Raw genomic sequence first — 13,510 nt, 5'->3', positions numbered from 1 at the left:
ACCACAGCTTTGTGCGTTGCTATAGTGGCAAGAAAAAGTAGTGATGAGGGAAGATTCGCGCTGGCACCACTCAAACCTACTGTTCCTCTCATTGTGATGAGAAACAGGTCTCAACCACTAGTCTTTTTTAGAACCTAGGTGACTGCTTGAATCTTTTTACTCCCCAAGGGACTCTAGCATTACTTCCAACCCAAAACAATTCATAAGTAAACCCAAATCCCCCAGTTGCCCTTGTTGGCTCCCATGACCCCTAAAGAACTTTCCTAGCCCACACAGCTGTCCTTGCTATTCTCATTCCCTTCCCCAGATGTGGTCAGTGACTCACCTGCTTCAGACCATGGCATCTATAATATTGTCACCCACTGCTAGGTACAGCTGTACCAGACTTTCCGCTTACACATTTCCAGTGCAGTAACTATTTTCTTTTCCACCTACCCCAAACTAGAGCAGGTCTCAACCCTCTACTTCATCTTACTCACTTTTTGATGGAAAACAGTGATGCCTCCAGTCTTTTTGGCATGTGCCTTTTACACACCCTCCTTACTCATTACGAAGAATGAGAGGGAAAAGCAAGACCCCCTAAGACATTCCAAGTTCAAGGGAAGGTGATTTAAAAAAAAATAAGATCTGTCTAACTTTGAAGAGCTCTTGGGAAAAGGGTGTGCTCGCGATGAGAGCGAATCCCCTAGTGACTCCTGATGACAGGTGTAGTGTGTCTTGTGACAGTAGATTCTATTTACTATTAGTCAATCTAACCCGATGCAGCAGACCAGACACAAGTTAGGACTGCTCGGGTCAAGCTGTTAGCAGCAGCAACATGTCCATCTCAATCTGTTTACTAGCTTCTTTATATTGTCATTACCGAGCGCCCCTGGTCTCATTTGCTGGGCACACATCTAGACGTGAACAAAGGAAGTGGGGGAGAAAGGTCACACTTTATTTGGTGGGAAATTAGTTGCAGCTTCTTCTGAGGAAGATGAGGAAGGGTACCTCTGGGCCAGCCCATTCTCCACATAGAGTTTTCCTGGAGGGCAGGGAACAATATATACATAAACGGGTTAACCAGTTAAGCACCTTCTTCCTCTTACTGGAAGGACCTGGAAATTCATGACCAATGAAATCACACTGCAAGGACAGTGGCACCACGGTGCTAAAACAATGTTTGTTTTTAAAATGCTTGTCATATTGAAAAGCAAAACATTTACACCATCCAACCTTAAAAAAGCCATCAGACTGAACAGGGCATCTGAGTGAGACCTGAAATGAAGTACATCTGGTTGACTTATTTAACTAGCATGACTGTCAGAACTAAGATGATCAAGCTTTGTATCACATTTTAAAAACCAAATTACTTATTATCTATCCCTTTTCTTCTTCTCTCTTTCTTCCCCCTCCACAGCATGCAGATATTCCCAAAGTGGACCAAGTCTTTCTTGTATTTACAAAAAACATAGTTTAAAATGATAAAAACAGTAAGTTTCAACATCGGCTAGAGAGCATGCACAATAATACTGCCTTAATTTTGTACTTGTGACAAAACTCTGGCTAACATCAACCAAAAGCTGCTTGGATGAAAATGTATATTTCTATTAATTTTCAGCCAGCATAAAATGCATGTAGCAAGAGAGAAACTGTTTAACAAGAAACTCCCATGAAAAAAAGTGGTAGGAATGGGCAAAGAGGAAGAGCTCAATGATTAAACGCTGATCTCTTTATCCCTCCTATTTGCACATAAGCCTCGGGACCACCACCTTAAGTAGAATTGCATTTCAGTCACAACCCTGCACCCAGGCATACCCAGGAACAAGCCACACGTGGGACTACAGTAATTGTACACTTTAGATTTTACAATTTTATGCACAACATCCATCCACTCCCCTTATCCTTTATAAGCAAACAAGCTTTATATTGGAAAATGCTATTTACTTGTTTTGAAGGCTGCCATAACAATTGGGCACTCGAGGCACAATAGTAGCAGAAAATAGGGGAGATACTTAAAAAGTGCCAGCTGCCCCAGGACTTACTGCCATTTCTCTGACAAAGAAAAAAAAAGGTGAACACAGTCATGTCAAGTAAGGGAAATTATACTTCTAGAATCACATTACTTTTTTCGAACTGGCTATAGCCATTCACCTGGTTTGTGGGAAGCAACATAAAGTTGTTCTCAGCCTGGTCCATTTGGTGACATGACCTCCAGACAGCTATGTAATTCACTCACTAGGGCTATCTGACTTTTTACTTGACATTAAACTAAACAGACTAAAGGCTGACTTTGTACAGATGAGTTCTAATATCTCAACAAAGAGTGTAACTTTTTTAAAAAGTTGCTGAAATTCAAAGGTGTATTAATTTCCATTAAAATAGGTGTAATTTCATCTATGTACTCCAAAAGCCAGAGTTGCCATAATCTTTTTTTGGGATTCTAAAAATATTTTCCACCCATGTTGAATCTAGTCATTCGGTAATGGGGCAACAACGCAATACACAGAATGCTAAGAGGACCAAAATGTTTGCAAACAAACGTTCATTATTCTGGTTCAATCTTTAACAAACATACTGTACAGAGTCTTATAAGGTATAAAACAAAGGAAAACATCTCTGTCTATTCAATTTAACACAACACCAAAATAAAGCAATTAAGACTTTGGGGAATTCAAAGGTACAAGAAAACAAAAACGGTTATTACTAATTCCTCAGCTTTTTACCGTAAACATTTGTCATTTAACAGACATAGTGTTTGATATAGTTTCTTTTGTACTGCAAATACTTTTGGTCTTTCCTCACTGTAGAACAAATGAAGAATCAAACGAACCCCATAGCATCCTCCCTAGCATCCTCAGAAGGAGGCAGAAAGATAAAGCTCCTAGATATATCTAGCTTATCTTTAAGAATCTATTGTTTCTGAAATTTTCACAAATAAAAATACTGAATCCCCAACGAATGGTGCTTATTTTTGGAAACAATAAATACTGTGAGGTACAATAAATCCTACAGGAATAATAATAACAGAAACATATTAACAGTTTCCTTTGGCAAATTTAACGGAAGTGAATGCTGATGTGAACACAGAAAAAAATAAAATAATTACAGAACATAGGAAAAATGGAAATGACATGAAACATTGAAACGAAGGGTATTTCTAACTTTTAGACAGATGGGAGAAATGTTTGAGGCCATTAAATGCAAAATAAGAAATACATTCTCTTTATATTGTATATTGTTTGACAAACTATTCCTTGTTTAATGTCACCCCCTCCCCATTTAAAAGAAAGAAAGAAAGAAAAAAAAAAAAGACAACAGTCTGCAGTCCACACTCTTAATAGTTTTGGCTGCGGACTGAACTTGAGTAAATATCATCATTTAGTCAGTATGTTGTGGTAGCTTAGGCTGCCGATGTGGTTAACCAGCTCAGGCAACATGTGTAAACATCGGAAACACAACAAAACAAAACAAAACAAAACAAAATAAAAGTTTGGAGCAGACCCCCTCCCCCCACCCCCACTCTCTATTGCTTGGTTTCAGGCTTGCTTTCATTTTCTCTGACAAATTTGTGTGGGGAAACAAAACACTACACAGTGAGATCCTATCTCAACCCCCCTTCCTCTGCCTTTCGGAAGGAGTGTTGCTCAATTCAAGTTTAGCATGTGTTCTCAGAGCTTCCAAGTACTGCTGCGATTAAACAGCCTTTGATTTTGTCTATCAAACAGGCCTGAATCGTAGCACTACTGCAGAATTTGCCACAAATGAGACGGCCATACAACAGACCAATCCAGTTTAGACTGACTTTCTTTAAAAAGGATAAGGGTTAGGGCCTTGGAAAGGAGTGTTCAACTCTATTACTGCATTCAGCTTTGTTCCATAGTGAGTAATTTGGGCTTTTGTATCCTGAAATATTATCCTGCCTCTAAAGAAAAAATGCCTTGGCTGATTCACACCACATAATTTTGTTTTCCTTTTATGTAATTTAACATATAAGCAAGAAGGATGCAATGTTGATTCTAATAACATTCAGCACTTGAAAGAATCACCAAGTGTTTTTTTTCAAAGCGGTTTTCTGGTGGCCGACAAATTGGCCTGTGGTTATGTTGAGTGACTAATTGTATTTTCTTTTCTGGAAACTTGTGCAAAGTTGGCAGTTTTGTGTTAACACTAATACTTTTGTTTGGCATTTGTGCCCTATACTGACCAGACCATTTTTATACAAGTGGATTTTTTAAAAAAGACACTTACTGAAGTATGGCAATAGTTTAAAGTTTAAAAAAAAAAAAGAAGCCTGGATATTACACATCCCCTTGTAGTGTATGATAAAAAGTGCATGACTGGATTTACGTACTAGTACAGGACATTTTAAAAAATCAGATCTGTGCTGTAAAGCATGCCAGCACCTCTTTATCACTATATCTAACAGGTAGTAAAAACAAGACCATGTTTTTTTTAAAAAAATGTGCATTAATGCTAACATAAATGAATAGAGCTAGCCAGCAAACTATTTTTCTCCTGCATATCTAACAGCTGGATGTAACTGTAAAAATTAAACAAAAGAGTTAAACGACCATCAATACAATTGTTTTACATCATTGGCCTCTCAAGGCTAAATATTTACAGGTGAATCTGCCATGCTTTAATTGAAGATTCTTTCAAAACCTTAAAGTTCACAAAAGACAACTATAAGAAGTTCCTTTTTGTTTCTTTTTTCCCTTTTATTTTTTTGCAGGCAACAGTCATGGGTACAACAAATTGTCTCTTTGGAGAAGACCAAAAATTATTCTATCAAAATTGGGGCTAGTTGCACGCTGTGTGTGTGTGTGTGTGTGTGTGTGTGTGTGTGTGTGTGTGTGTTTAAAGGGGCACTCTGTTTTCACCCCCGAATTAAAGATCCCATCCCTTTCCCAAAACTATAAAGGAAAAAGAAAAAAATTCAAAAGCACCTAGTGTTTATCTTTTTATCTAAAGAAAAGAAAATGTGCATATGTGTGTGTATGTAGACACAGAGGCATACACATGTGCACACACATATACACCCCCGCCACGTAGGTAAGCGCACACTGACTATGGCAGTTCAAAGATGTAGGCCATCTGGTGAGAGCTGGCATTTGTAGTGTCCGTTCTGGGACTAATCTATTGAAGTGAAGGGAATGTTTTTGTGGAGATTAGGGTTCTGACTGTGCCGGTTTCGGCTTCGCACAGAGGAAAACATCATATTGCAACCAGGGACTTTGCACTTGTGCATCTCTCGCAAATGCACAGTTTTGTAGTGCACCCTCAGTGTCCCCTTGTTGCTGTACATTTTGTGGCAAATGTTGCACATGATCCCACCATTGCTCCCAGACAAGCTGCTGAACATAAGAGATCCTGAAACTTCAGCCCCTAGACTCCCAGGGAGGGTGGGGGCCTCAGCCTTGTGTGCAGACTCCCCACTGTCACTCGCCCCATCAATGTCGTCGAGAAGAATCCCCTCATCGCTGCCTGCATCGGATTCTCTGGAGGAATGGATGCTGCTGCTGGACTGGAGGCTAGAGGTGGTGCTCAGATCAAGGACCATGTAGTCCTCGGCCATGCCTCTCCCATACCCGTTCAGGTGGGAGTCTTCAGTCCCAGCGGGAGAGGAGGCATCTTCCCTGACATCGAGCCCCAAGGGGTGCTGGGCACCATAGATCTTCACTAAAAATTCATCCCGGAGGTCCTTGCTAAGGGAAGGCTGCGACGAGTCCAGGCCCATGTCATCGAGTTCTTTGGTCAACAGTTTACGATGCAGATTTATGTTGGCACTGTGTCTAGGAAAACAAGAGGGAAGGGGGGTAGGTATACAGGGAGCGGGGAGGGTGAGAAAAGGGAGAGCACTTTAAAATAAATTCAGCTTTCACAAGGCATCAAATAAGCACATTCATTCCTAATTACACCATTATAAAAGCAAGCATTTCCCTACATCCTCGGGATTGGGAGTAAGTGGCGGTGGTGGGAGGTGCAATAAGGGTAACTTTCCATTAACGTAATTTTCATGAGAGAGTAAAATTCTTAAATGGTAGGACGAATGCAAACCCATGCACCCTTTTCTAATGATTGTTCTGATACTGTTAATATGTGGCCGCATCAGCTGCAGAGGACCTCACTGCAGAACTTTTAGGAAATATACATTTAAGTAGGATTAGAGAATGGAAACTTTGTGCTTGTCTAAGTGGAAAAGTTTAAATTTACCTAACAAAACAAAACAAAACAAAAAGCCCCCTGCTCTTTCTTAACACAGAAAACTCTCCATTTAGAGATATTAAAAAGCACATTTCTTAAAGTAAAATGGTCTAGACAATTTAGATTTAACTTCAAAAAATAATGAAATCCTGCCCCCCACCAACTGGGAATTGAGTCAGTGTCTTGGGCATTCTAAGAAAGCACTTCACCGCTGAGCTACATCCCCAGCCCTTTTAACAGATTTATTGTGAGACAGAGTCTTGCAAAGGTTGCCCAAACTGGCATCAAATTTGCAATCCTCCTGCCTCGGCCTCCTGAGTAGCTGGATTACAGGCTTGTGCCAAAATGCCCAGCCATTCAAATTTTAAATAAGAAAAAATATGGCCCAATAGATTAGTAATTTGAAGTAGACTGTCTTTAGTAACGTAAGTCCCTTTTCTCCAATGATCAGGGATCCAGGTTAAATGTAAAGACAGAATGTGCTTGGAAACTGCTACACTTAGTGCTGAATGTTTTTATCAAATAATTCTAGTTTAAACTTTGAACTTTTAAAATGAACTATTTTTTAAAATACAACCCACCCACCCTTTAAAAGAAATCACACTAAACAAGAGGAAAAAAACCCAAAAGGACAAAATTAAAACACAATAAGTACAAAAAAATTATCAAGCACAACAAGAACATAAAATCCCTCTATTTCAACAACTGGATCCCGCGCTATTTAGACAAGCAAAACTTTTACTCCATTCACTGAGTGTTTTGCTTGTGTAAAAAAAGATAAGATTTGTCCCAAAGCATCCAGAGGGACATCATGATTTACAAAGTCTGATACATTATTATCTCTCTGAAAACAATGCCTTTGTATTTACATCCCCCGTTTATTTTTAAAGTGCCCTTGGGCATATACCTCTCTCCACCTGCAAAGGCTCAGATGTTTGACAAGTACCTAAATTGAACACTACCCTTCCAAAAATAAACTGATAAACAGGCAAATAAGGCTTCTCAATGCTGGTGGAAGCTCTACTTCATGGAGAAGTCATCATGAAAATAGAAATGGCCTAAATGGCCAGCATACAGTTCAAAAGACCTTCTGGTTATAATTAAAAAGTATGGACGATCAAAAGAAGTCACTCCATTTGGTGACAGGCATGGCTGACATTTCTGAGATGGTTGAGAGGTATGTGCCACAGAGACAAGAAAGGTGGGACAGCCCTTCTCCACCCTTCCACACAAGACAATATACAGCACTTGGATTTAAGGGCAGAGGGGCAGCAGCCCTCTCCACACTGCACTTGGGAAGGCTGAGCTTACCTTGTGATAACAAGATCAGCTTTCTAATCTTTTGCTAAATCGATCACAAAAGAAAGCAAGAATGAGAGACAGAGAGAGAGAGAGAGAAAGAGGGAGAAAGAGAGAGAGAGAAAACAAATTCACATTCTAGACATCTGGTTTTAAAAAAAACTTAAACAATAAAATAGGGATTTAAAATGTTCTGATCACAACATTATTTTCTGTCATAAGCGATCATCTCATACGCTGTCTTGATGATTTTCAGATCAGCTGCATAATTCAAAAATCATAAATCAAATTAAGATAAACCAAATTCACAGCATCATCATCATCATCATCCATAAATGAGTTCCGAACAGATGCATGCAGTGTGGGTATGTGAATGATAAACAGAAGTTGTCCCCACGGTCCCAGCTCTGACACAGTCCTCCCTGTTTCCTTGGTGTCAGATGGCAGATGACTCCAAGTGCAGATGCTAAGCAGAGTGCAGGAAATGCCTACTGTGAAGTCTTTACTATGACATGTGGGTAGGGCACCACCAGGGTTATAACAAGAATGTGGGACCAGAGTTACACTGTGTACTATTATTCTATTGATCCTGCAATCTGCCAACTATAAACAGCTCGTGTATTCCTACCCCCTCCCCATTTATTACTGTTAACACCCTCTGCCTTTCTTAATTTCACAAACACACATTTTGTGATGACTGTAATCTAGAACTCTGTGTTGTTTCTCACACATCTGCAGTTACTACTTCCTAGGTTCACTGCTGAGAAAACAGCAGCCAGACACACAGCAGTCACATCGAGACACACTGAATGAGGAAGAATAAATTAACATTGACAAAGGACACACTGATCACCCAGATGGACACCTCTTTCCTAAGATGACTTGTGAAATTACACATCTCCACCGCTATGTTACCAGGAAGAGATTTTCTCTTCATTTCTCACTTATAGCAGTAGAAATCTGTAATCTAATTAGATGATGTACCAGCCCTCAATATCTGTCAACCAAACGATGTGCAGAAATGTGTGGACCAGCTCTGGCACTCTGCTCAACAGTGTCCCTTTTCCGCTGTCAGCAGTACTGTTGGCCTCTGCTAATATAATTACATTGACTTTTATTCAATTAAGTGCCATCCCTCGCTTAGGAAAAAAAAAAGCTACTTTATCAATTGATTCAGGTGTAATGCAATAATAAAGATGAACTCATGGCAGTGCATTAGCTCTCCTGTTCATAACTTCAGTACACGGGTTCATTCATGGTAGTCGATTTCCATTATGCAACCACAGTTCAAGAGAATTGATTCTTTTATGTTCATTTCTTAATCTATTTCATTTTTGTTTAATAATCCTCCTAAATGCCATATGCAAAACACTTGAAGTGGGGATGGGAAGAGCAGGCTGTGGAAAGCTGGCTGGCTCACTCTCAGGATAGTGGGCCTGGGGATTCTCTAACAAACTCACATAGTACTACTGGAGTGGGGAAAAGGGCAGCCAGGCAAGGAGGGAAAGAGAAGAGTGCTGATCCCTCAACAGGTTAGGATCCGGCCTCCACAGCAAAATGGACAGAAGGAAGGCAGCACTTGACTTTAACACAGACCTATTGTTGGGACTCTCCAGTCAGTCAATCCAAACCATTTAACAGTCATAAAATACTGTCCTCAGGAGACCCAAAGACCCAGGGTTAATAGCAATTTGAAGAATATTACCCGTTCATTTGGATCAGCAAAACTGCAGAGGTAAAAAGAAAGGGAAGATGAAAGGAATACAGAAAGAACTCTCACCTACCGACAACCAGATGTAGCCAGAAGGGTATCCTAAAGGGGAAGAGGGGCAGAGGGTGCTGGGATCAGGGAAGTGTTGGACATGACAACTGGAAAAAGCAATCCATGAAGCAAGCCCTTCTGAGTTCTCTAGGGAGAGAGAGTTTTTTCTACAAATAAACTTAGCATCCTGAATATTTATCTTCAGCAAAGAAGGAGGAATAAGCATCAACAAAAATCTAGACTGAGTTAGAACTTCTTGTATTTTATAAGAATGTGAACAGTATAAAAGCTGTTTCTATTTGCTCTGATTAGGTAGATGACACAGATAAATGGAAGCAAATTCCTCTGGAGGGGGAAAACAAAAGGTTGAGGTGGAGAGAGAAAATGAGTGCATAGGTATAAAGTGTAAAGATTGACAAGACGGTCCAAAATTTAGCCCCAAGAAGGTTACTTTCAAGAATCAGAACTAAGTCAAATCAACCTCGACAGTCCTGAAGATCAAGTAGAAAATTCTGCACGTCCAATATATTTAAAAGCACCTTTATTTGTCTTCAATTCATAAAAGGCATAAGTCTTAAAGAAGCTTTTCCCAGAAAGTGCCCCAGGAGGGAAGAAGACAACAATCTCAAGGAGAAGCATGGTACAGGGAATTTAAGAAAAGACAGTGGTGACAAGGCAAAGGTTAATTCTGGGGCTACTAACACCCCAGAGTGGTACAGAGGAGGCTACACAATTAGGGCAAGAAAAATCCCTCTAACTTGGGCTATGCTGAATTCTGTATTCTTTTTACACTGTGAGTTTACCAAAAGCCTCAACAGAAGTTAAGATCACAAAAAAAAAAAAAAAAAAAGCAAAAAAGTAATAAAGTTTTGAATTGGGTGGGAAGGTGTCAAAACCCAAACTTCTTTTTTTCTCATTTGACATGCTGAGTGAAAGTCCTTTAACTGGACTGCAGTGAATTACCAGTCTTTTTTTTTTTTTTTAAATTGTTTGTTTGCTTCTCTGATGAAAACCTTACCATGCAACCACAGAAAGCATGAGATTCATCAAATGTAGTCAAGTAAATGCAAGAGAGGGAAAGTAAGTACCAGTTTTGGACTTCTCTTGGGTCTCTTTTTATCCACTTATTCAAAGGCCTAGTTTGACTTAGTGCAATGTTTCATAAAAACTAAAATTAAAAACAAGAGCAGTTTATTTAAACAAAAAGTGTTTTTGAGTTTTTAAATTTGTCTTTGAGATACAGGAAGAGAACTGGGTTTTGTTTTCAAAGTCTCGTTAAGAAATTAGACTGTGGCAGTCAGAAATGGAATAGTGAATCAAGCTATAGCTTAATGAAATGTCCAACACTTAACTCTTAATTCAGTTTTGAGCCACTCTAAACTTAGTGAATTGAAATAAAACACTTGGTAATTAATTATAAGACTTTGGGTAAAATGGAATTGAGGTTCCACTTTGGATCAGATTTTGCCTTTATTTTCCTGCTTGACTCTAACATTCAAAACACACACACACACACACACACACACACACACACACACACACTTCTCCAATGATACTGTCCAGAATGATAATGGTGATGCATACAGAGGAGTTACTGGTGAGTATGTGTACACAGACATCACTCAGTATTCTGTTCCAGCACCCCCAAGATTTGTGGATGCTCAAGTCCCTTAGGTAAAAGGATGTAGTATCCTCATAAAGCCTACACATTTCCCCCGTATACTTTAAATCTTTTCTAGATTACTTATAATACTTAATATAATGCAAATGTCATGCAAATTGTTGTTGTACTGTATGGTATAGGAAATGACAAGAAAAAAAGTCTGTGTTTAGTACACACACAGTATTCTTTTACTCTTTTTGATCTGTGGTTAGTTGAATCTACAGATATGAAACTTGTGAATACAGTCAATTATATGTATATGTATGTGTGTGTATATACATACACACACACACACACACACACACACACACACACACACATATATGGAGAGGGAAAATATATAGAAGAGAAATTTTTATCCAATCTGGGTAAATCTAGATGTCAGTTTTGAATAAATTGTGAAACTACTGAATCACCAATATTCCTGAACAGAAAGGTAAATTTGCTATCCAAATTCACAGAAATGAAAAATCAAAACCTCTGCCCTTCATTAGTTCTCTTCTTATCTAGGTTGCTGTAGCTCTATCTATTGTACTTACCTCAATGTTTTTGTATTACCATTTATTAAGAGTGCTATGCATTCATCTCTGTGAATTAAATGACATTCTGACAATATCCATTTCTGCAAAACTAGTACTTGCTCAAATGGCTATTATTTAAGGGTTTTCTCTAGAAGGTCTGAACACGACCCCTTAGTTGGGGAAGAAAACTCAATGTAGAATTCTAGTGGATAATTCTCAAAAACCCCAAAAGTAAGGAAATATATATCAAATGCAAGAAATAAAAGCTAAGCAAATTCTTGCAAATTAAAAGTATAAAATTCAGTCATTTCAATCCCTTTCAATATAAAACAAATCATTCATACTGGTCACGCAGACAGTTCCCTCTACATTCAAATTATTCACTTGAAGATAAGCTCCCACCAAACTCTTTAGGGGTTTAGCTAATTTACTGCACAGATACGGCATGTCTGTTGTAATAACAGGTAGGATGTATTGGGGTCGACCATTTATCAGAATTAGACTTCTTTTCTCAATTCACAGTGAATTATGCTGCCTACACGACTCCCCTCTCTCAGAGCCTGCCATCCCCTTACGGCCCCTAATGTGGCAGGCAAACAAAATTGACAGTCTCATCTTGTCAACAAGGGGCGATTCTCCTGAGAAGCCATTTAACTTTGCAGAGGAAGCAATGTATTAATGTGCTTGTCCCAGGAATGTTAATCATCTTCAAGCTTCCGATCTAACTTTGACGTGAACGAAATCACCAAATTTGTTTACTAAATGAATCGTAATATGCTAATAAGAAAGCATGACATATATGGAAAAGCCAAACAGATGGTTTGTTTACTCCACTTTGCAACTTTATAAATGTTGTAACTCTGAAGATGTTAGTGAGAATTATTGGTTTGTTGGCAGAGGCAAACGTGTCTTTCGCATACTAAATCTGGCACTACAGTTAGAAAACAATTTGTCATTGCTGTGGAATGCATAAAAAATGTTAATGTAGCCATGGCATTTGGGAAGGCAGATGGGTAGATGGAAAATGTGTATGTGGATGCTCAGGTTAAGTGCAGAATTGATATCCAACAGCCCTGTTCCCTGTTTTACTTTTGAGTTGTAACTGACACATGGCGGCTTCTCCAGGGTGCTGATTATTCGATAGGTACCTGTTGCGCTGTAATGTGAGATGAGTGTTACATTGTGAATAGGATGTTTTCAGCATTTGGAAATTTTCTCAATCAGGCAGTTCATATGGTACTCCGTTTACTACTATTGTTTGGTAAGAAAGAGAAAAGCTATGAGCCTGAACATCTTTTAAGGATTTACTGGGAAGAAATCTCTGCCATAATCTAAGTCTTCTATTTACTCTGGACAAACTAATTCTCGAACCATCCATCCCTAATTTTATATTCTAACTGATATTATTTTGTAGTATAATCAATATTATACTATGGCCTTATCCAGAATTGTGTGGAAAATAAAACTACTAAAAATACTTGGACAAAAGAATGAACATAATCTAATTTACACCTTAGTTTAAGTGATGTCAAAACTACCAGCTGAAAAATGAAACCTTCAGTTAATTAATGCACCTATGCCACGGAAAATTTCAATTTTTAGAAATATTCCGATGATTTTTTTTGAAGTTTATTTTACTTTTTGTTCATATAGGTATGGTTGGACATGCACAATTTTGCATTAAAGAGATGCTTATTTCTCCTGACACCCCCGGGGTCCTAGTCCTATGTACATGTATTTGTGGTCCACTAATGTGGGATTTTGTGGTGTATCACCATACAGTACAGAACTTTTTACCCACCTGCAAAACAGAAATGAGAGAGCAAAGTGATCTAAAGAACCATTGCATTCATCTTGCTGCTCAAGAATCACTTTGGAGCAAGAAACATTAGCAGCCATCCCAGCCTGGCGCTTATATCTCATTGGAAACATATCCTCATTCCTGACCAACAAAGAAAATTTCAATAAAGTACTTTTACTGGTTTAACAACGGTGAGCTCCTGGGATTGTCAAAGTGCTAAGCCTTTTCCAAGGAGAGAAGAAATCAGCAGCTCAAATATAATTAACCTTCCATTCTCG

The 13,510-nt window shown here is 38.8% G+C and overlaps 1 protein-coding gene across 11 annotated transcripts in view; it reads right to left on the bottom strand.

The window, feature by feature from the left end:
* Window positions 1–3,508: 3,508 nt before the first annotated feature.
* Window positions 3,509–13,510, bottom strand: part of BNC2 (basonuclin zinc finger protein 2) — a 415,572-nt gene continuing 405,570 nt past the window's right edge. For 10 of the 11 annotated variants that reach the window (XM_081282139.1, XM_081282132.1, XM_081282137.1 and 7 more), the window contains one exon: window positions 3,509–5,774. In XM_081282139.1, the coding sequence (XP_081138265.1) occupies window positions 5,114–5,774 (661 nt within the window). In that variant the 3' untranslated portion in view covers window positions 3,509–5,113. Of the gene's footprint in view, window positions 5,775–7,497; window positions 7,532–13,510 lie in introns of all 11 variants that reach the window. The other variant, XM_081282134.1, reaches the window with a different exon arrangement.

Source organism: Spermophilus citellus (genome assembly GCF_964194105.1).
Source record: "Spermophilus citellus genome assembly, chromosome: 2".
Taxonomy (NCBI): domain Eukaryota; kingdom Metazoa; phylum Chordata; class Mammalia; order Rodentia; family Sciuridae; genus Spermophilus; species Spermophilus citellus.
Note: the sequence above shows the minus strand (reverse complement) of the source record. Positions and strands in the feature narration are given on the sequence as shown.